We start from the raw sequence: 21684 nt of genomic DNA on the forward strand, positions 1-21684 counted from the left end.
AATGACAGATAACAATCGCATTATGAATTGTCATAAAGAAACCTGCAGGCGACGTGCTAGAAGTTATATTAAGTTTTGGAAGAAAATTAGAACTGTGGGTGCTACCAAAAAAAATTGCGATGAAGCCAATAGCAGTAGCTTTCTGACGCCAGTTAAACAGCAAAACTGCAGGCAAAACTGAGCCAAGACTAAGCTGCATTAGGATTTCAGCTTCACAGAACACCGTTTCAATTACTTCATTCATAAAACGAGTAGTAAATCAATCTCAGTTAAAAAATGAGCTTTCCCAACTAGAAAAGCAGGTGAATAGCTGAAAACTAGAAACAATGGAGAGTCTAAAGCAACCTGTCTCAATCTCATGATTTTTTAAACACCCTTACCATCAATAATTTGGCGATTCAGTTTCACCACGTGATATGATCACGTGCTTATGCTATGTACAGGTTGTTAGTCTAGAGTTGAGCCACCTGAAGCTGGCGTCGGCTGCATGAAAGTCGCTGAAGACGAAATTTGAAGTTTCCAGCTTGCGATAAGGATTTAAAAGGTAAATATTCGTTGCTAAATCATTCAAAATAAACTCTTCGATATTCGTGTTTATGTTTATTAGCATGTTTTTTGTGTAAACAAAGTGGAGGAATCTTCTTAATTGTGGACACATCTTCGGTACTTGAATGTTATTGTACATCATTGAAAGACGCCGTCAAGGTGTCTTCAGAATTCCAAGGTGCTTTCACACTTGGGTAAGAAAATGAACACAGCATTTCAAAGGTTTTGAAATTTCACGAGGAATAGAAGATTCTGTCTTGAATGTTTCGTGTCATGATGTTTGAATTTCATAACCACAAACATTCCTAACCGATATAAGCACAACATGTAGGTGGAATTCTGTAACAGCAGGAGCCATTGAAACTGCTGTATACAGGCGATGGTGTTGATATGGAGTCAAGTGCTAAAGATATATTGATCTATATAACTGATCTATATATTGTTCAAAAGGAAGACTTTCTAAAGTGTTTTGGATATTAGAGATCTATGGCTTGGCATGTGAGCAAAGCTGCTCTTGATTATTGAGGTGTGGTCACAGGGTTGCAGTTTATAAATGACAGCCGTATGACCTAATGAAAAATTCAAAGAAAGAAAACAAGGCGTATTTAATACAAACGTGAAACCGCAATACATCATGTAAAAGTAAATGTGCCACAATTTTGTGAAAAGGAGGAGCTTCCAGTACGTTGAGATTGCATATTCCAACCACTCTGTAGGTTGGAAAAAATTATATATTCTCATTAGCAAAAGTTTCAAATTGCCATTCAAAATATCTCCTATCATCCGAACGTCAATGTAGAGAAGGTAGAAGTATATTAAGTCTGATAGGGTGATCTGTCTTGGCTTGTTATTTGTAATGTGAAAAAGTTTAGTACCAGTTATGGTGGAACATATCGATAAAAGGCAACAAAAAGTCCCTAAAATGATAATGTTTATTCAGGCCTTGTAACGGTATTGCATTACCGATGGTATTAGGTAATCTATTATCTGCGGGTATTCAAGATGCATAGACAATTATCACAATTTACAAGTTGATATGTAGGTGATTAACCATCGATATAATAGGCAGGTAAACTAACAAAATTTATCGAATGACAACAGAAAATGAATTACACCAAATTTATAGCTATATATTATTGATAACCAACAAACAATATTTGAGCGTTTTGGGGTATTAATTGCTTCGTGAACACAAATTATTCAACGGTAAACAGATAAAACAGATAACTTGTGCGATAATCAGGTTAAAAAATGGAACATTTTCAACTATCCTTTGGAAACTCCTTCTAGCTGTATTCAATAGGCGCTAAGATATACAAACTATTCGAGTAATTTCAAAACCCCCTTGTCGTTCTGTTGGCGTTTAAGCACCATCTAAATAGCATTGCATTTTTTGATAGTAAAAATGTACTTATTCTAGATTTGGGTATCATTTCCTTTTGAGCTTTATCAAAAACGTCATATAGAGACTCAGAGAGATCCTCCTAGCTTTAGTTTTGGCAAATGAGATATAGAAAAGTTAAGAAATCAGTCACAACATGTCTCATTACATCAGGTTGGGTGGATCTGTGACAGTCAGCTTCAGCAAGTTATATTTAACCTTAAACCCAAAAATGTCCTCGCGATCGAATGCTACAAATCTTGAATCAGGATTCTGTGGAAATGTTTTAGCTAACGAGAAACTAAACAAATTAATCAAAATTTGGGATTCCCAAATAAAAAAGAAACGCTTTAACTAGAAATTACGTTTGTAGTACACCCTTTGAAAACAAAGTTGTGGTGTTCTCATGGTCCACCATGAATGCGAATACTTATGAATGACCTTGGTATTGATACTTTGAGGCCAAAACCTACGTAGCAAAACTTACATTTCTAGATAAGCTATAATTTGCGTTGCAAAATGCAGATTGAAAAAATGCAGAAAAACAGTATGCGGCAGCATTTCTATTTTGGACATTTCAAATTTGATTGCAACCAAGGAATCATACAATGGTCAATTTAGGACGTATTTGACTGCGTAGGGCCTAAAACTGGTTCACAAGTGATGACTCGTTATTCTAGATTAGCGTAAAGTGTTTGTGCTTCTATTAGGCAAATTAAGATTGATTCAGGCACATGTTAATGGAATCAAAAAAGACTGCTCATTATGGAGCTATAAAATATTAGTTCTTTATAGACCTAGCTGTTTCCTTAGATGCAAACATTATATTCAAATACCATCAAACGGCAAATTGCTGTAGAAGATAAGACTTTGAAAAAGCTAGAGATAATCTGCCACCTGCATAGAATATCTGAAACATCGCGTGAATTTTCGTGCGTCACCTTCAGTTTAGTGTACCCACAAATTCCACAATGGGCTGCATTTAGCTCGGTTTGGCTTCTTCAAGAACATAGTGATAATGTGTACTTGTCGACTTTAACGAGATCAAACATGCAATGTTGCAACAAAGTAAGAAACCTCGAGTCAAAAAGATTCAAGGAGCAAACAGGCATAGTGCAATCTTCAACAGCCCCAACAATCTGCTACAAAGATATGAAATTTATGTAAACAACATCTTGTGCTAATGCATCTTGTGGTAATGCAGAAACTGTGCTTTATTGAGAGTCGAAGAGAGAGAGAATAAAAATGCAATCCAGGGGTATAAAGAGAGCAAATGCTGCCACTGTAAGCCAATGTGAACAAATTGGAAAAATCTATCAAAATAGTACAAGATAAACATAAGAGTCTGAAAGTCTAATGCAGAAAATAATAAGCATCCAAAAGGTGTCAAAGTCGAAAGAAAACACCCAGGAAAAATAGATAACATCTGATTATTTGAAAGTGGCTTAAATGCATAATGAGATTTCAAGGTTTTCCCTTGCAAGTGATTTATCGCATTTGAATAAGCCATTTTATAGTCTGCTTTTTGGTGTTTCGAACTTATCACAGGTAGAAATTGATAAATCCCCAAGAAAATATGATTTTCCAGTATGTCTGCTTTTCATGGCATTTTAAGATTATCGACAGGTAAAAAACACTCTATTTAAGGGCAAAACCAGTAAGAAAATACGCTTAATGCAAATATTGCCTTTTATCAAGTAAAAGTCTCTAAATTAATCGTCAGAAATTTGAATTTGCAGTATTTAAGAAATTGGTGTTTCGTCATTTTAAAAACCCCATGTCTGCGATTTTGCCTTAATGATGCAGATTTGTGGCTATGATGATCATGTTAACGATGATGGTAATATTTTCATATAAAAACAATTTTGTAAGAACACAAGTCTCAAAACGGGTCAAAAGTCAAGAACGAATTAAGATTGAGCTTAGGCTGAGGTACTGTAAAATGTAAATTTGAAATAAGTTGTGGAACCCCCTAAAAAACGCGGGGATTTTTTGCCACCTAGAGGTGTTTTGTCAGTGGATTTTCAAACTTATTGCCAAAGAACGGATGGCACCCTCACAATGTTGGCAAATAGGGCCTGAACATTTCTCTCAGCACAATTTCACTGGTTACAACCTAATGATTTCTGAACAGATAGAGAACAGCTCTTTCTTGAAAGTTTAGGAAAATTGAAAGCAGCCGATCTGAACTTCAATTTACTGGTTCTTATAAAACCAGTGAATTGTCATCGTGCAGTTAGCATATGGAAACCAGATATTTTAAAGTTCGTTTGTCAAACAAGCAAGAACAACCGTTAAAATGAGTAATCAGCTAGAGTACATCTCATCAAAAATCCATGAAGCAGCTCTATTTCTTTAATCAAATGACAGTTTCCAAATTTCGTCCATGTTCTACGGTATTCATATACAATGTATATGAAAGCTGACACAAGTTGTGAGCTGGAATAAACTCGAGAAGTTGGTGGAATTAAAAATGCAGCTTATATCAAATGAAGTATGCTCAGACCATGAATAATGAACCATCTGTACAAATATGTGGTTTGTCGCCGATATAAGTCTCCCTTGCTTGGATGAAGATCATAAAATATTTATAAGTTACACGAATTCCATTACTTTTGTAGTTGCCAGAGTTTCATTGTCTGAAATATTTATGAATAAGTAAGATCATAAACTAAAGTTTCTTGGCTTCATTGTTGTAATGACGCAAAAGAGGAGTAGTTTCAAGGTTCTATAACACATTTTGGTACGGAAGACATATTTTGGGGGGAGGGGATACCAGACTATATTGGCTCGTGAAATAATGAGGCCTTAAGACCTTGTAGCTACTCAGAAAAATTCATTTAAATGGTATTTCTTCTTTGAAACTGAACCATATAAAGAGAAGTAAGTGATCTCAATAACTTAAAAAAATTCTATAACCTCATGAAATTTAGTCTTCATCATAATCATGATCATCGAGACCGAAGCCATCGAGACCCATGGTTTGGCATCTGCTATCCATTTTATAGGGTCAATAGTTCGCCAAATTGTCTTCTAAGCACAGAATACGGATGAATCCAACTAATTTCATAAGAGGTTGATTCTTTTACTTGCTTATATCGAGCTTCCGTAGGTAGTAATAAGGACGCTGCGAGTGAGAAGCTGTGCTTATCGAAGTGGCCAGGTCCTCCCTCTCGATGTGACCACACTCCCTCTCGATGTGACCACACTCCCTCTCGATGTGACCACACTCCCTCTCGATGTGACTACACCTCATGATTCCTATGCCCGGAATAACAGAGAGCTGGCAACTTTCCTTACTTATGTGAAAGTATGGTCAATTCAAGTGACTCGATAGCCCCTAAGGCATGTAGTCTGCAACTCTAACGACTGAATCATTAGGTGGATGAATGAAGAGGGCTGTAGTCTCCAGATTCGTTTTACTGAGGAACTGACTTTATTGCATGGCTCGAACTTTATTAAAGCAATGTTGATAATTGCCGTTAGCTGACTTGCAATTTATCTATTGTGAAAATTTTGTTCTTTGGTAACTAGGCATACCATGTTCAAAGTATCTATAGGCCTATCTCAGGACACGACATACATTCGATAAACGAATGCTCTCTAGTTTCAAAAAGTAATGATAAGTACCGTTAGTACGAATGATAAGGACGTTAATCCTGGCTTGCCTAATTCTGGACGTTCATTTTGTGATGAATAATTGAAACCGAATGAATCAATAAGACTCGGATTCGCAGCAGAATATAATTAAAGTGCCGGAATACGAGCCTTATGAAATTTACTGTTCACTAGTCTGTTAAAAAGTGTTCGATACCATAAAGCATACAGTTTTAAATAGCTTTGCTAGGACGAAGAAAATGAAAGTTCCCCTTCAAAGACAAATCTGTTTTCGTTTGTTTTTGGATTATCCTATTTAAAGGATGTAACATATTACCTTAACGGATTAACAATAAAAACCCTAAGGTGGCGCCCAACATAGTATACGAGATGCGGTTTATACGGAAAGTTCTCTCAGCAAAAGCTTCTGCAAGTTGAGGATATTATGGAGGATTTGAAAGTATTTCAAAAGATATATTTCAAACAGGTGTCTGGATTAATTCACGGCTTTTAGCCAGTTTGAATTAATAATAGATTATGTATAAAGTCAAACTTATATCGGCTGTCTACACATTAACCAGTTTAATTAAGAGCTCTTGTGGTTATTTCCATTCTTACCAAGTCAATGTTGATTCTTCTCAATAGGACTTGGGTAATCAAACTGAGCTCAAGGTGAGATAAACATTTCTGAATACGAAAACAAGATGTCGGATGAAGAAGAAACCTTCAATGATGATGTTGAGTTTCAAAACACCCAGAAAGAAATCGAAGAGCTAAGAAGAAAGGAAGAAGAGCTGATGTCAAAGATGAATGCAATCGCCAACAAGCGAAAATCAGCGTCTTATAATTCATTGGAAGAAAATGATATTGTAGAAGAGGAGCAGAAAGATGAAGAGTCAGAAAATGAAGAAGATGAAGAAGGGGAGAGGATCGGACAAAAAAGAAACCCATCATTATCAAGGGGATCTTCAAAAAGCTCAGATACTTCTAAACACCGACCTGGTAGTCTTGAAATCGTAAATGAGCCTGTTCCTTCTAAATCCAAGTCAAACCGCTCATCAACAGGATCTCCAACGAAAGAGGGAAGGATGTCTTCCACCCAGAACTCAAGGTCATCTTCTAGAACATCACTTACATCGCCAACTAAGATTTACAGCACTACCGTGACAATTAAGCAAGGGAGAGGATCTTCAGCTACATCACCAACAAAATCAGATTCTGGGAAACGAAACTCGCTATCTTCCTCCGGAGAAATCGCTTCTACACAGACAAAACAAATTAAAGTAACCTCAAAGGGGAAAATGACAAGAAGTTATTCGACTCCCGAAGGCAAATCTGCTAAATCGCCACGAGGAAGCAAGACAGAACTCAGGATAAGCCCTGAAAAGAAGAAGATAGCACAGAATAAATCTCATAGAAGGAGCTTTCCAAATGACAATATTGACAGCATTGAAGATCAAAGTAAACTTTTGAAGAAAAAGGGAGAATCGTCCAGCACAACAAATCTATCCTCTACAGAAGTGCCAGAGAATGCACTAGTCGATCGCGGAATAAGAGGGAGCAGGTCTTCATCGAGAGACGGAAGATCTCGAAATTCGCTGCATATCAACGATGATTCATACGAGATAATAGAAATAGAAGACGAAGAAGATGAATCCGCATCAAACCAATCAAAAAGCAATCTATCAGCAAAAGAGAAGATCGAGCAGGAGCTCGCAGAACAGAAGCAGCGAGAAGAAGAGCTACGTTTAGCTCATGGAAAAGCCACCAATGTAGAATCAGATGGAGAAGATAACGAAGATGTTTTCAGAGAGGAAAGTGACATAGATGAGGGAAGAGGTGAAGAGATAGAAGAAATAAGTGATGACGAAAAAGTAGAAAAAACAGAAACACTGAGCACCTGGGAAAAAATAGCACTTGAGATAGAAGAAGAGAAAATGAGGGAGGAAGAAGTCAGAAGAAAATCCGTAAAGGAAGAAGACGATGTAGATTCGGGAGAGGGAGAAGATGATAATATTAGTGAAGAAGAAAAGAATGATATTTCAGTGAAAATAAATCTTGAAATAGAAGACCAGAAACGACGTGAAGAAGAGTTAAAAGGTAGTACCGCGGTAGAGAGCAATGGAATTAACAGCTCTGATGATGAAAGCAGTGAAGATGAGAAGATAAAACCAGTTTCAGTGCAAGACAGAATTGAGCTCGAGATAAAGGAAATCGAAAAACGCGAAAAAGAGCTTAAAAAGAAGTACAACATAGAGGAATCAGATGATATTGTTGACGAGAGTATGGAAAACGATACCAGTCCGTCATTCAATTCAGAAGCAAGATCAAAGATACAGCAGGAGATTGATGATTTCAGGAAGAAGGAATCCGAATTCAGAAAGTTACACGGAGTAGAAGAAAGTGAAGGTAGTGATGAAGAAGGCGACAGCTACATGCCAGGGGGTAACTCACTAAGCATTGTTGAAAGAGAAATAGCGGAACAAAAGAGAAAGGAGATGGAATACAGGAGAACGCACAAAAAGGCATCTGGGGATGACGCAGATGAAAGCAATAGAGAAGAAGATGCTCGAGAGAATATTGATGAAATACCAGAAGATGAATCTATGCTGCTTGGACGCAGCGTCAAAGTAAGATCGAAAGCATCTGACAAAAGCCCTAAAATGATTGGCAACAGCGAGTACAACGTCGCCCCGGGAATAACAAAGAAATTCATTCATATGTTCAATAAAGGTACAGATCAGCCGGGGGTGAGGAAACAGGAAGCTAAAGTGAATATCAAAATGGAAGATAAGTTGAAGATGAATGGTCAAAATGACAAACATAGCGATGAAGAAGAAGAGGATGAGGAAGAGGAAGTCGAAGAGGTTGGTGAAGAAGCAGGCCTGTATGATGAGGCAGTGGATGAAGAAGGCAGTGATCTAGGTGACCAGAGTGAAGAAGAAGACGAGTTTATTGAACGAAAGAAGGCCACTGGTATCAATACACCTTCACCTGGAAAGAAGCTAGTATTAAAAAGAAAGAAGTCGAAAGGGAACGCAGCGGAAGAAGATGAGATCGAGAAACCAAAAGAACATAAGAATAAGCCAAGTGTTATCAATAAAAAAGCAACAGAAAAATCCAAGGTAAGATTTGTTGACACTTGGGGCTCATCCAAAAAAGCAATGAAAATTGTTTCTTTTGAAGTAACTGAACTGATCTACAGAAATGTGTATGTAATGTTTGCGTCGTACCGTATTTTATCAATAATTAGCCCTGGCTAATCTGTTCTGTAATGATTTTTTCGGTTTTTTTGATTTGGTGACTACGCCAATTATTTTCAGAAAAAAGAACAGCACTTTAAAAAGAAAACGAAGTTTTTAAAATGTTTCCGGGATTTTCCACAAACCCTATTCCTGAAAATACGCTCGTGTAACACTCTGTGTGTGAGTATTTTACTCTCAAAGAAACTTGGATGAAAAGAATCAATTGAGAAAATTTGCTTTATCAATACTGGATGGCAGATTTCATGTCTTTGCCTCTTACAGCAATCAAAAATAGCCTAGATAGATTAAGATAGTCTAAGACTGATTCTGAATCTATGTGACACTTTTAGGAAAGCAAGCCAGTTAAGAAGGCGCATCCGTTAGCGATGCAATGGGAAAAGATACAGGAAGAAAAACGACGGGAAGCGGACAAGATTGACGTAGATGCGAAGAAGCGACAACAAGAGAGTGAGCGGAGGAAGCGGAAAGAACAACAGGAAAAGATGCAGGAAGAGAAACAAAAGCAGAAACAGGAGATAAGGGAGTTGCAAGATAGGAGAAAGAGTCTTGCGGAATCATGGGAGAAAAAGAACACAAACAATAACAATAAAGAGAGTGTGATGACTCACAAGAGCACTGAGGTGAAGGTGTCTCCAGTTAAAGCAGTTGCTGCAACCAAAGATGTTGCAAAGGCAAAATCACCAAGAAAGCTTCAGTCAAATCAGGTATGTAATCGAGATTCAAGAATAGATTAAAATTATATGGAATGAAACTGGATAATGGAATGGCCTGACAAGATAGATACTGTTTGACAAAATATCTTAGTTTTATTGTACATCATAACACAGGGATCCAAATTATTGCAGAGTTGCATTGCATGATTAGTGGAGTGGAGTGGAGTAGAGTGGTTTAACATTCTCATTTAACCTTGGAGTAGGAAAAAAGTGTATGAAATTCTTACCAGCATTAATTGATTGCCCCTGCCCCCTTATTTTTGCGTGATGCGTTATTGACCGTTTCGTTTTCTTGCCTGAAATCGTGAAATCTCGATTCTATATGCGTGATTCCGTGAATTATATTTCTACGTGAAGCGTGAAACATGAATTTTCCTTGCGTTTTGTTGTGAAAAAGCTTTAACTATCCGTGAATACGTGAATGAAATTTTGAATGGTTATCTAAAAAATTGCCTCAATTTGGCGCGCAATAAACCAATGATATTTAAATACCAAATTAGTATCTAAAGTTTGAAACCAGTGTTGTGGTCCTTCAAACAGGGCACTGATGAGCAATAGCTGATATTACATTAATTGTTTACGTGATTGTGAAAATCCAATTTTGCAGTGCGTGAATGCGTGAAGTCAAAAAATTGAGCGTGAATGGGTGAATCACAACTACTATGGGGGGCCCCCTTAAATATATTCGATTTGTTTAGCAAATTGATAGCCTTGTACAAATTTGAGGAATGGAAACATAAATTTCATAAGTAAGATAGGCTTCTGAATTGGACCTTTGTTTAGAAATTGGATGCCATGAATCTACTTAGTACCCAGTTAAACTATGGTATGAAATAAAGACGCTTAACAACTGTGTAAGGTACTTCTATCACGTAGTGAATAAGGAACACTGCAACCCGAGAATAATCAACCACAGACACACATAAATCAGTAATGGATAATATTTGGCCCCAGCAGCATACAGGGCTTCATCTGAGCACAAGTTCTTAGCGATCTTTTTGCTTTGGAGAAACCTTCATATCAACATAAATAGTGCACAATGAGCTTCCTTTTGCCTTCTTTTGTTATACGCAATAGAAGCTGAAATAAAGTCAGTGATTTGAAGATTATTTAAAAGTAGACTTTCTTGATATGCATCTCTTCTATTCACGCAATTTTTGTCATAATTTTCATAATGGTCATAATTTTTGCTTGGTTTAGAAAACCAATTGAAAATTTGACTGCTACTGCATATTTTGAAATAAAAAATTGTTCACCATGTAAATAAACTTGCATGAAATTTCAAAATCTTTAATACATTAAAAAAATCTTTTTTCAACTTTTTAGGATCCAAGAAAAGCCCCAGATACTCCCAAATCAGCAAGAGCTAATATCAAACTCTGGGAACAGCGCATAGCCTCATCACAAAGCAAATGAAGCGAGAAAAGACTCCAATGTAATAAAATATATTTTTGCTGATGGCATAGTAGCAGTATTTGTGTGCTGTCTTCTGTTGACTTAAATCCTTACGGCCTCCCCCCACTTATAAGCCCACCTTCAATTAGCCTCCACACTGGAAATAACATTTGAATAAGCAAGAACTCTTGATGAAGCCAATCTTCATTTTCACAAAACAATTAATTACCAAAAATATAAAAATCACGTTAACTACACCTTTTCATCTAATTCCAATAAATACAAAAAGCATTGATGTCCTTCCATTCAGCAATTGCCTTCTCGATCCACATTGGTTAGAGACTAAATTTAAAATGAAACTGGGATTTACATAAACCAAAAATAATTTCTCAGTTTATGAAATTTGCTGTTCCCAGGATTGTCATAGAGTGTGTGTCAAACAGCTCTTTAGTTCTATAATTTACGACTTTAGATGTCATTTGAAACAATCAAACTCAATAAAGTAGTCTCAGCTTTAGGCATCTTTTTTTACCATCTTAGAGCAAGGCTCAGGCTATAATTTATAAGTTAAGATAATGCAGAAACTCAGAAGAATAATACAAGGAGCACAGCAGCTGTTTTAGAGACTGCAGGACCCAAGACCAAAAACATCTGTGGGGCCCATATTCTTTACAATTTCTATCTTTTTTCTAAGGTGTGGGACTCCTTTTGGCTACATAAGCATGGGGCCTGGGGCCATGGCCTCCTTGGGCCCCTTTAAAACTGTCAATGAAGGAGCAGAATATGCAATTTGAAATGGAGGGTGCTTGAATTGTGCGACTGTCAAAGTCAGGCTAACATTTACCCATAAAACTAATGGAAATTGCATTTGAGTAGAAATTGTAGAAATTACAGCTTGTTCATTCACATGTGCTACTTTGCAGTATAAGCAAGTGTTAATCAAGTCCCTTATCTCAAAATGATTTTTTGATTTTCAGTATTTAGCTTCTCTATTTATTTGTGTGATGGTAGAAAAAACATTAATTGTTACTGAAACCTTTTATTTCAGAACATTATCTTACCTAGCTTTGTAAACATGTTAATTATTTAAAACTGTTAATTATGTTTTGTAAATGTAAGTAGATGAATGTAGCTTTTCTCGTTTGGCATCGATGTCATTTTGTAAAAGTTATTATATGGACTTTGGATTAAAACAAAGTCAGCATAATGGTTTTCTCTGCTAAAACACTAAAATGGATTTACTTCAAGACACTTCATTACAGTGCTCTCTTCTGTAGAACAACTTTTTCAGGTTTAAAGCATGAAGCCAATAGGTGGAAGGATGGCTCTGTGATTAGGGTCACAGGCTACTAATCCATGGGCCTGGGGCTTGAGTCCCTGACATGACTAAACTTTCACCAAGTGTGATGGGAGTTGACAGCTCTCTGCAATTCTATGCATAGAAACGACAAGTTGTGTTCACCAAGGACCAATACACTGCTCAATAAACATAACTTGTCAGTTTTCAAAAACTACCTTCAGATGCTAGGCAGAAAATAATGCAAACACAAATTTTGAGTTGCTTTGTAATACAGTCACTCCAGTAAAACGTTTAACTGCCAGTCATGGCTACATAAAATTTAATCCAAATATGCATATCGGTTAAATTATGTTTTGCAAAGAGTTATAGGCTTTCATACAACATCAGTTGTGACTTTGATATAAATCGACCATACATCAATAATTTCATACTCATGAAATTAACAAGGGTATTTTTCTATAAAAGCATTCTATGACCAGTGAGAAGAGCATAAATAATTTACAAGCTGGTGTAAGGGGATAAATAACAACATCCAACCATCCTCGCAGGCATGCTCTGCACATAAATTTGCAATAAAAACAGTTTTAAGCAAGATACCAAAACTAGACCACATAACAAAGAATTGCCCGGATGAGGATGGACGTAGAAAAACATACCTTTCTATGCATATCTTGATAGCAGCCTCTAGGTCTTCAGATATCAAGCAACCCTCGTTGCTATTCCAAGTCATTTCCGCCCATAGAAATTGAAATACGAGGTCTTCCTGCTTCTGCCTTCCCGCCATTGAATACTTTAAAACGAGGCTAGTCGTTACTCTGGGTGTTTTTGCTCAAACAAATTATGAGTGCCAAACAGACAGTAACTAAAGACCACGGTTGACTTGACATTTGGTCGTTTTGATGGCAAAGCTCCTTCTTTTTGTTCTGGTCGTTTCTCAAATCCCTTGCCCGTCGAAAATTGATTAACCGAAGAAGCAATAGTTGGCCGAGTTTTGACTGCATGTTAAAGCCACAAAAATACACAGGGAACGATCATTTTTTCACAGGCAATATTCAACATTTTTTTAAAAGTATTCTTATAATTGCAAATGTTGAAAAATAACATGCATGAGTTTAACATGAAAAAGTAAAACATAACAGAAAATTGAAATTAAAAGCAAGTCAGAGGTTTTGTGACATACATAGTCAATTGTACTTTTTCAAATTAGCCAAAATGTAGCTGTCTTGGATATTTTGGATGGCTGTCTGATTTTAGCCGTCTTCCGTGAAAATATGGCCGCCATTTATTCTGAATATATGGTAACCCTGCTAAAGATGGATCCCTACTCCAGCGCAGCGCTCGTACTGTAATTCAAATCTCTTACAATATTATTTTGCACCTATATTGCCATGGGAAGCAGTTTTTTATCAATAAAGAAGAAAACAGAAAGGGTGCTTTAAGAAAAATTTCCATTCAATCCCTAAAAGATGTATTTCGAGCAATTCCGTAAGTCTAGGGGCGATCAACATTATGAATTCTTATTTTTCTGTCAACTGAGAGGTCGGCTTTTCCATGGACGGTTTCTTAAGAAAATTCCGTGCAGTTTCTGTTAAAGCAATTGAGTTTGAACAAAAATTTACCCATTACGAAAAACGAAAGGCAGGAGGACAATACATTTAAAATGAATGAAGTATTTACACAGGTAACAGACCGAGGTCTCAACGATCACTAATCAAATTTGTATTTGTTTTAATCAAACTTTTATTCTACCAAAACTTAAATTATTGATGTCAGAGTTTTGGCAAAACAACCTTTATACAAAAAATGGCCAAACTGCTTTCTACAAAAAATTAAATACAAATTTGAAATTATGACGTCAACTGTGACATGATTGAAATCAAGCAAATTATTTCGCAAATGATATAAATTAAGGTTTTTTGCTAGCACTGAAATGTAATCAACGCATATTTAGAAATATTCTTTGAAATATCAGCAACTCTCAAAAAACAATTAAATAACAAGGATCTGCTGCTTCATATAAAATGTTGACTTTTTTTCGACGTAAAATTTGTCTTAGAAAAAGACAGCAGAGCAAAGGATCTGCTTGAATAGTGGCTTTCAATAGGCTTCAACGTCGGGCTTAAAACATCAAAGAGGCATTTTCGTTTCAATCTTTGTAATTAACAGTTACTGTAGAAAGGTAATTTCTAATTTCACTAATTTCACTAATTTCTCAAGCACTTTCCTAAAACTAGATATTTGCTCCTCGGCTAAAGATCGACCCATGCAGGATCAAGTCTTGAGGAATTATCATAAGCTTTTGCATATGGCTTTGCTCTGCACGTGATTCAGCCTCTGTCAGAGGTCTTGTATGATTGAATATATCATTTCAATAAACCAAAAGTGTTCCATTATATCTTACAATAATTTTACAGTGTACACAAATCAACTGGATTTTTATCAACCAAATGTAATCTATACCCTGGAAGATAAACATACTTATAAAAGGGCTGACATTCGATATTGAAAGCTATCTTTCCTAATCAACAACAAAATATTCCTCGCTATATCTTTGTCGTCTTTCACTCAGGTCAGCTTCCCTACTTCTCTGCTTTCTTCGAGGCTGTTTCTGTCCATGATTTCTATGATCTGAATGCCCTAGGGTCTCTCGCTGAGTCCTGCTTCGCGTGTCCCCTTCAATGCTAAACGAGCCTACCTTTGTACGAGTAACATAATTCATCCGTTTGCCATCAGGCGTATCCAATACCGTTGAAGGTTTTGAGCCTTCACAAATAATGAAAATTGGATATTCTGTGCGTTGCATTGGCGGTTTCAATACCTAAACGAGAATAAAACTATAGTTACACCAAATAATGGTATAACGCTATTCGAGCGACTGAACTGAAAGAACACCCTTTAAACATCTCTAAATGGGCAAAATAAGTTAAATATTTTGCAGACTGCCTAAGTCAACAATAGCACAGGCTCTTCCCTAAAAAAACCATTAATCGCCATATCAGTGTCCTACATATATTCAATAGATAAAAAAATTATGAAATAGCACGTAGTTTCCTATCTTGAAACTACACTCTAGATTTTCATAGGTGCGTATAGAAAATCATAAGGTACAAAGCATGATTGATAAGAACCGTGAAGAATGGAAGATCGAATTTGACAATAATTATACTGTAATTATACAGTATCAATGATGATCTGCTAATTGTAAATCTAAGTGCGAACGGCACTTAGAATGTAATTAAGTGCGATGAGAATGTCTTTGTACTAATCCATATATATCTTAAATGGCTTGAACAATCTGTGAGAACAAACAACAAATACAGATCCCTTCAAGGAAAGTAAGCTGAAAATTTGTACCAATCAGCAATCAATCAGTTGTTTACTATTAAGTAAAAAACTGTTAATTTCTTCGTTTCCTTTTCTATTTTACTGATTATATATCCATCGATTTGATTAGCTTTCATGTACAGTTTAAATTGTATATTTAAGACTAGTGTATTTAATTAATCGACGAAAAACTAATCTACTCCAAACAATTTTATGTGATCAATTTTCTAATATCTTTTGATTCTGCATGTCTGCACAAAAAAGTTATGAAACTGTTTCCATTTGTATCTATCGATTGTCTTTAGAATACCGATCATGCAAAGAGTTCCGACATACAAAATTCACTTGATTGCAATTGAAATTATGTTGGTATTAGCAAGAAATTTACGGTTATAGATTTTTAAAAGCCATTGAAAGGCACTGAAGCTTTTAGTTATTACTTGGAAGCACATTTTCTCACCTCAACCGTTTCCCTGCAGAACGCATCAAAATCTTCTCTCTTTCTACAATAAAAACCAATGCAGCAAGATGGATCCATCTTTCTGATTCCCATTTTTCGTGGGTACGGACATCTAAAAGTCTGATAAATTACAATTTTTAAGATAAAACTTATTAAACAATGCTACATTCACTGAAACATTTATGAACTATACTTCAAAACAGTTCATTTTTAGATATGTTCAAAGAAGGACGATTGACAGTAGTATATTGTATTGGCGAATATAGAGACAAGAACGTTTGGTATCAATTACTTTATATAAAAAGTTACTAGCAAATTGAAAACAAAAAAAACCCTTTTGCTTCATAACATTTTTTATTCAACATCTTTAATTCTCCAAAAATTTCCTCGTATTTACCCTCCTTTACATTTCAACTTAGAGAGATAAACACCCCAATTTTCCAAGCCCCTTTTATTAGATGCTCTACAGGTTTAGGATGATGTTAATTAGAAGAGGGTTGGAAAACACATGAAACCAAAATGTGTTAAACATTTTCAGCTATTTCCTTGTCTTTTCATGATACAAAAGGAAATTTCTGATGAGACACAACAAAAACTTAAAAATATTGGCATTTTAGAGGTGGAGTTTTGGGTCATCTGAAAAGATTGTATCAGATCTTCTGATTTCATCACTGGAAATATTTGCTTATGACTGTTTGATCTATTGCATCTGTCTGCAAAATAATTTCTCAGATTTTCTCAGATGTTCAAATATTAAACAAGAGATTAAAACATAATTCACTAAATGAAGTGGGCAAAATCTCTATTCCCAATAAATACAATTAAAGTCGAGAAGGAAGAAAGAATCTCATTAGAAAACAAACAGATAAAAACACTGAAAGAAACAATGTATGATGGTAAAAAACTTACATCTACTGAAAAATCATTTTTTGACATGTCCACCATCGGTTGAACATAGTGAGGGTCTAAGTACAGGAACTTATTTTCTATGATAGAAAATACATAGTATGTTTATATTGATGCAGGTTAATGTTTTTATAACAGTAAAGTCTCAAACCAAGACTTCCAATTCAACAAAATAGTCAAAAAAACTCAGTAAAAATTGACAAGTTAAAAATAAACTTAATACATAAAATAAACTATCAATATCTAATATATTTAGCTGAATAGAATATATTAAACCGAAAGGTACTTAAAAAAAGTAGAAAAATATACCTTGAAATCCTACAAAATACAATGAGTGCCTTGGACGACCACCGATTATTCCAATACAGTGATCCAGTGTTAATAAACCCTAAAAAGTGAAAAAAGTGAAAAATCAATTTTCTATTTTAATTGTATTTCATGATATAAATGTTAACTCTCTGATTTGGGTATCCCTTCATTTGAAATTTCTCATCCAGTTCTTTGTGTCTCACCCACCTCTACTCTTAATATGCTATCCAAGGGGTCAGTATTGCAGATGTTTAGCCCAAATAATTTCTGCTACTGATAAACATCCAAAGAAAATTTTTGTTTCTTTTTTTTCATTGACAAAAAAAAGATTTTAAAACTAAATTAAGAAGATTAAAAAATCTTGATTGAAAAGAAAACAAAAATTCAGCAGACAAATCCTTAAAAAATTGACAGCTTTGAGAAGAAATTAATTTTCTCTTTGTATTACTTTGCAAATCATTATTGAATATTTTGAAAAGAAATACCTTAATACAAGGTATGTAAATAGAATTCAGTCCTTCTCCTCCAAGCCTGACTGGAACTAAGATTAAAACTGCTCTCCACATTTTATCATTGCAGTCCTTGCTCTCACAACACCTACATTCAGTTGCCAGGTTAATCACATCCTCTTTATACACTAAAAATGAGGTATGTATTCATATTAGTTTTATAAAAGCAAACAACTTCTAAATAGAAAGTTAACACCTTTTTACTTCTAAACAACTTTGAATTGGAACTTTATATTACACCTTTTACAAAGCATATGTTTTCAATAACAGTTTAATTTTAAAGGACTTAAAAAGGGATTGTCAAGGGACTTGTTGCAGGTGTTTATAAACTGTCTGCAATCAAATGATTTTTAGATCAACTTTATGCTGTTGTAGAAGTAGATATTTTCTTGTGATGATAATCATGATTTCAAAAAAACGTAACAATTAAATACAGAAAAACAAGGAGCCAAAATAATTTTGTTCACTTCCCTGTCTTTCTGCTAACAAAAATGGATGATTATTGTAAATATTTTATCACATTTTTCAAGGAATTCTAGCTACACATAGAAGCTATTACCAAGTATTCCTACATGATATCTTCAGCTAGGAATAAGTTTAATTTGTTTACCAGTACAGTCTTGTGAAACATATACACAAACACCCTCTAATGTTGGATGCACTGCATTCTTCATTGCGGTACTAAAAATGAATTGAGATAATTTTTTAGATAAACAGCTATAATTTTCTAGATAAACAATTGACATTATAATGTTAATTTTGAACTTTAATAAAATCCCAAGTTAAATGAACACTAGCAGCCAAATGTTAAAACAATAGCAAGTTTGAGAGTCACAATTATTTCCAAATGTCTTTCTCTGTGAGATTTTTTCATAGCTACATGATTGCTTAGATAAGGCAATGACATTTTGCTAATACTGCTTCTTTGACATCTGTTTCACTTTTTCAGGCAATTCTTAATGATGATTCCTATAGACTGCAGCTGCTAACCTTAATCTGCTTAAGAAATTAATCTCTTTGGTGAGAGAGTATTTTTCTCAAAAAAATTTCCTCATAAAGACCACATATGAAAACTGGAACAGGAAAATGAAAGAATGCAAACTTAAGCAATCCAAATTCTTAAACTCACTCAAATTTTTAAATTAAACACAAAATCATTTTTAATCAGGAGCATTAATAGCCATGAACCCTTCTTTGCAGCTGTTGCAACAGTTATAAACATGAGTTTTAGAGACGTATGTCCAAAATTCTAAAGTAAGGACTTGCAAGCCCAAAATGATTCTTTATCTGGCAGTTTTCTGTGTGCCTATATTAGTTTTTTGCCACTTTTAAAGAAAATATGCAAAATTGTTAAATCAACACAGAGAAGGAGCCAATGAAAGAAGGAGAGAGCTTGAAAAATTTGAAATATAGAATAGCTTTTTATTTGTCACCTTCATTGCTAGAAATTGTTTGAAGCACTTCATTACAGAGCTAAACCCTTAATACATGTGATGAACAAAATTAAAAAAACAAGCTTATTTATTTATAGTAAATTGCTTTTTGATACAAAAATTTATGACAAACCTTAAAATGTGGGCAACACTTGATGGACCATACCAATCACCAGCTTTATGCCCATTTTGTTCTCCGATTCTAACTAGTTGGTGTAGTGAGAATGGACTAAAGTCACTTTCTTCATCGTTAAAAAATCTGAGGATCTACAAATTAAAAAGATATGCTATGTTTTTTCTTTGCACCATATTTTTTGAGGAATCAAAGTACACAAAAAACGTTTTTTACAAAGACATGGCCATGACAAAGCAACATAATGCTTTGCTAGCAAAATTTTAGATACATCGACATTCTCACTAATCTTATCAAAGATTTATGGAGAATGTCCCACATAGGTTCAAATGTATCCCAATTTTTAGACAAGTTGACTTTTGTGACAGTATCATATCCAACAATTTATAAAAGCAATTCTATATAATTCTTTTAAAAACAGAACAAACATTTAGATGTAAAATATAAGTTGAAATGATTGATACAAACCATCCTGTAATGGTAATCCATTACATTATGTCCTAATTTCCCAGTTTTTCTCCAATCTGTCAATGAACACAAAATAGGAGGCAGTTATTCTATTTTGAGTGTACCTTGGTCAAAACATTGATATTACATCAACTCTTGGTTGAGATCATGCCTTTATTTATAACTCTGATTAGTGCTGAGGAAAAGAGTTTTCAAATGGTAAAATGAAAAACTTATTTTTTGCAAGAAAATTTTTATATTTTAATCAAAAACAGCCATACCATCTCTCAAAAAATGCATAAGAAGTGCATTAGCTAGAATCATCTGCCCTGTTCGGAGCATGCAGCCCCATCCACAGTCAGAAGTTAATGTTGAATTTTGAAGTTGGGGAAACTCTTTTCTGTATGTCAACCAAATCAATGCACCAAAGTCCTCAAAAAATCCATCAATATCACATATTTGGAACTTCTCCTTTTGTCTGGAATAGTCAACATCATCTAAAGATAAAAATATTTTCTTAATGAAAGACAATTTTTTGTCCTTGGCTTTATATATCTCCTTCTACAAAACTCGGATAAGAGGAAATTGATAAGAACAACAGGTGGTTAACACCCTTTGTCGATAAAAGGCTTTAAATTGAACAATTCTGTTGTAAAAGCTACAGTTTTAAGTGGATTTATAGTTATTGTTTTATTTCATCCCACAATGAAAAGAGCTTTTTGTAAAAATACTTCATATAGATTTGTATCAAAATGACTAAACAAAGAAAAAAGCATTGAATACAAATTTTAGTCACAGAATTCTGTACAATGTACAAAACAATTGCCAGCTCTTACCTAGCCTTCTCTTGTCATAACATTTTCCTAAAAACCAGACTGGAGAATCTTCCAGCAATGATGGCTTGTATGGCACATTGAAACCTGTTCAAAAATGTTTTAATTTAGAGCACTAAATATTTGACTAAGATATGAGCTGAAGCAGTGAAATTGAAAGTGAATTGCAAATCTTACTGAATTTACAAGCCACCTCATATCCCCTACCCTGTACAAATGTGAGTCAAAACTAAAATGAAGTTTTTTTAGTAAAATGCGACAGAGAAACTTAGTTGAACTTTTTGTCGTAGCTATCATGAAAAATCATTAAGAAATTGTAAAACTAAGACTATCGTAGTTTGCTAACAGCGTGGTGAGCGAAAAGAGGAGTGAATGACCAAGTTATGTTCTTGAAAATTTTCAGTCCCTAGACACTATAAATTTTGTTATTCATTTGAATCATACTGTACGGCAACCACATCAGCGTCGAATGCAGTACAGTACAGCAGCTTGAACGCAGTACAGCAGCTTGAAATAGCAATATTACCTTGGGTTGATGTGCATATTCAATTCGTTTCACCGACAGAAACTTCCACCTAATGAAAATCATCAGTAGGTAGGCCTAGAGTTACTTTCAAATGATAGCTATTTGCAAAAATTCTCACCATATTTCACGTTGTTCCAAGCGCTGACAACTTTAGCTTTGCTCTTTAGCTTTGCCTTTTCTAAAAATGAATCTTCATTTTCTGCATCATACCTCTGACCTCTACCTATAGAGGTTAAAATTCCTCCTAGCTTTCTCAGGTCAATCCTTCCCGTGCTGTCTCCATTATTTTTACTCCCATCTGCGACATCTAAACCATTCTCCATTTTCCTCCATTACTTTTTGTATAGAGTTCGAAATGGAAATGAATTGAATTGTTTTCGTTTATTACAATCTCCTCAAAATGCTCCTTCCCAGATTCAACAACTGTTATCCCCACTGGTTATCCCCAGTTAGAAATCCAAAAACCTGGTTTTAAACTGGTTTGTGTAGCCCAAAGCCCACGCCACGAATTTCAGGGTGGAGGGGCCAAGTTATATAAGTCAAACTTGTATTTAGTGCTTCAAAACAGGGTCTCTTTGGAAATATTTTGCTTACCAAAAAAGTAGG

At 35.0% G+C, this 21684-nt stretch overlaps 2 protein-coding genes across 3 annotated transcripts; one reads left to right on the forward strand and one right to left on the reverse strand.

The window, feature by feature from the left end:
* The first annotated feature begins 391 nt into the window (after positions 1 to 391).
* Positions 392 to 12139, forward strand: LOC135694429 (uncharacterized). Of its 2 annotated transcripts, XM_089109563.1 has the most exons (5): positions 392 to 544; positions 6170 to 8649; positions 9120 to 9494; positions 10830 to 10938; positions 11593 to 12139. In XM_089109563.1, exons 2-4 carry the CDS (start codon positions 6229 to 6231, stop codon positions 10917 to 10919), a joined length of 2886 nt encoding a protein of 961 aa, XP_088965689.1. In that variant the 5' UTR covers positions 392 to 544; positions 6170 to 6228; the 3' UTR covers positions 10920 to 10938; positions 11593 to 12139. The 2 variants fall into 2 exon arrangements, with proteins under 2 accessions (XP_088965689.1, XP_065069245.2); XM_065213173.2 differs by having other exon boundaries at positions 10830 to 12139.
* Positions 12140 to 13902: 1763 nt separating this feature from the next.
* LOC135694432 (cysteine protease ATG4C) lies at positions 13903 to 21455 on the reverse strand. The gene is made up of 11 exons (XM_065213175.2): positions 21197 to 21455; positions 20556 to 20639; positions 20001 to 20216; positions 19741 to 19796; positions 19273 to 19406; positions 18317 to 18387; positions 17683 to 17834; positions 17198 to 17276; positions 16892 to 16968; positions 15983 to 16102; positions 13903 to 15016 (listed from the first exon to the last, which is right to left on the reverse strand). Exons 1-11 carry the CDS (start codon positions 21399 to 21401, stop codon positions 14717 to 14719), a joined length of 1494 nt encoding a protein of 497 aa, XP_065069247.1. The 5' UTR covers positions 21402 to 21455; the 3' UTR covers positions 13903 to 14716.
* Between the last annotated feature and the right edge of the window lie 229 nt (positions 21456 to 21684).

This window comes from Rhopilema esculentum, chromosome 8 (genome assembly GCF_057945365.1).
Source record: "Rhopilema esculentum isolate cy_ngs chromosome 8, ASM5794536v1, whole genome shotgun sequence".
NCBI lineage: Eukaryota > Metazoa > Cnidaria > Scyphozoa > Rhizostomeae > Rhizostomatidae > Rhopilema > Rhopilema esculentum.

Coding starts and splice junctions, on each gene's coding strand:
- LOC135694429 (XM_065213173.2), top strand. CDS start 6,229: ATGTCGGATGAAGAAGAAACCTTCAATGATGATGTTGAGTTTCAAAAC. Junction 8,650..9,119: donor AAGCAACAGAAAAATCCAAG/GTAAGATTTGTT, acceptor TGACACTTTTAG/GAAAGCAAGCCAGTTAAGAA. Junction 9,495..10,829: donor GAAAGCTTCAGTCAAATCAG/GTATGTAATCGA, acceptor TCAACTTTTTAG/GATCCAAGAAAAGCCCCAGA.
- LOC135694432 (XM_065213175.2), bottom strand. CDS start 21,401: ATGGAGAATGGTTTAGATGTCGCAGATGGGAGTAAAAATAATGGAGAC. Junction 19,407..19,740: donor TGGATTACCATTACAGGATG/GTTTGTATCAAT, acceptor TTTAATTTGTAG/ATCCTCAGATTTTTTAACGA. Junction 16,969..17,197: donor GTATTTTGTAGGATTTCAAG/GTATATTTTTCT, acceptor TTTCTATCATAG/AAAATAAGTTCCTGTACTTA.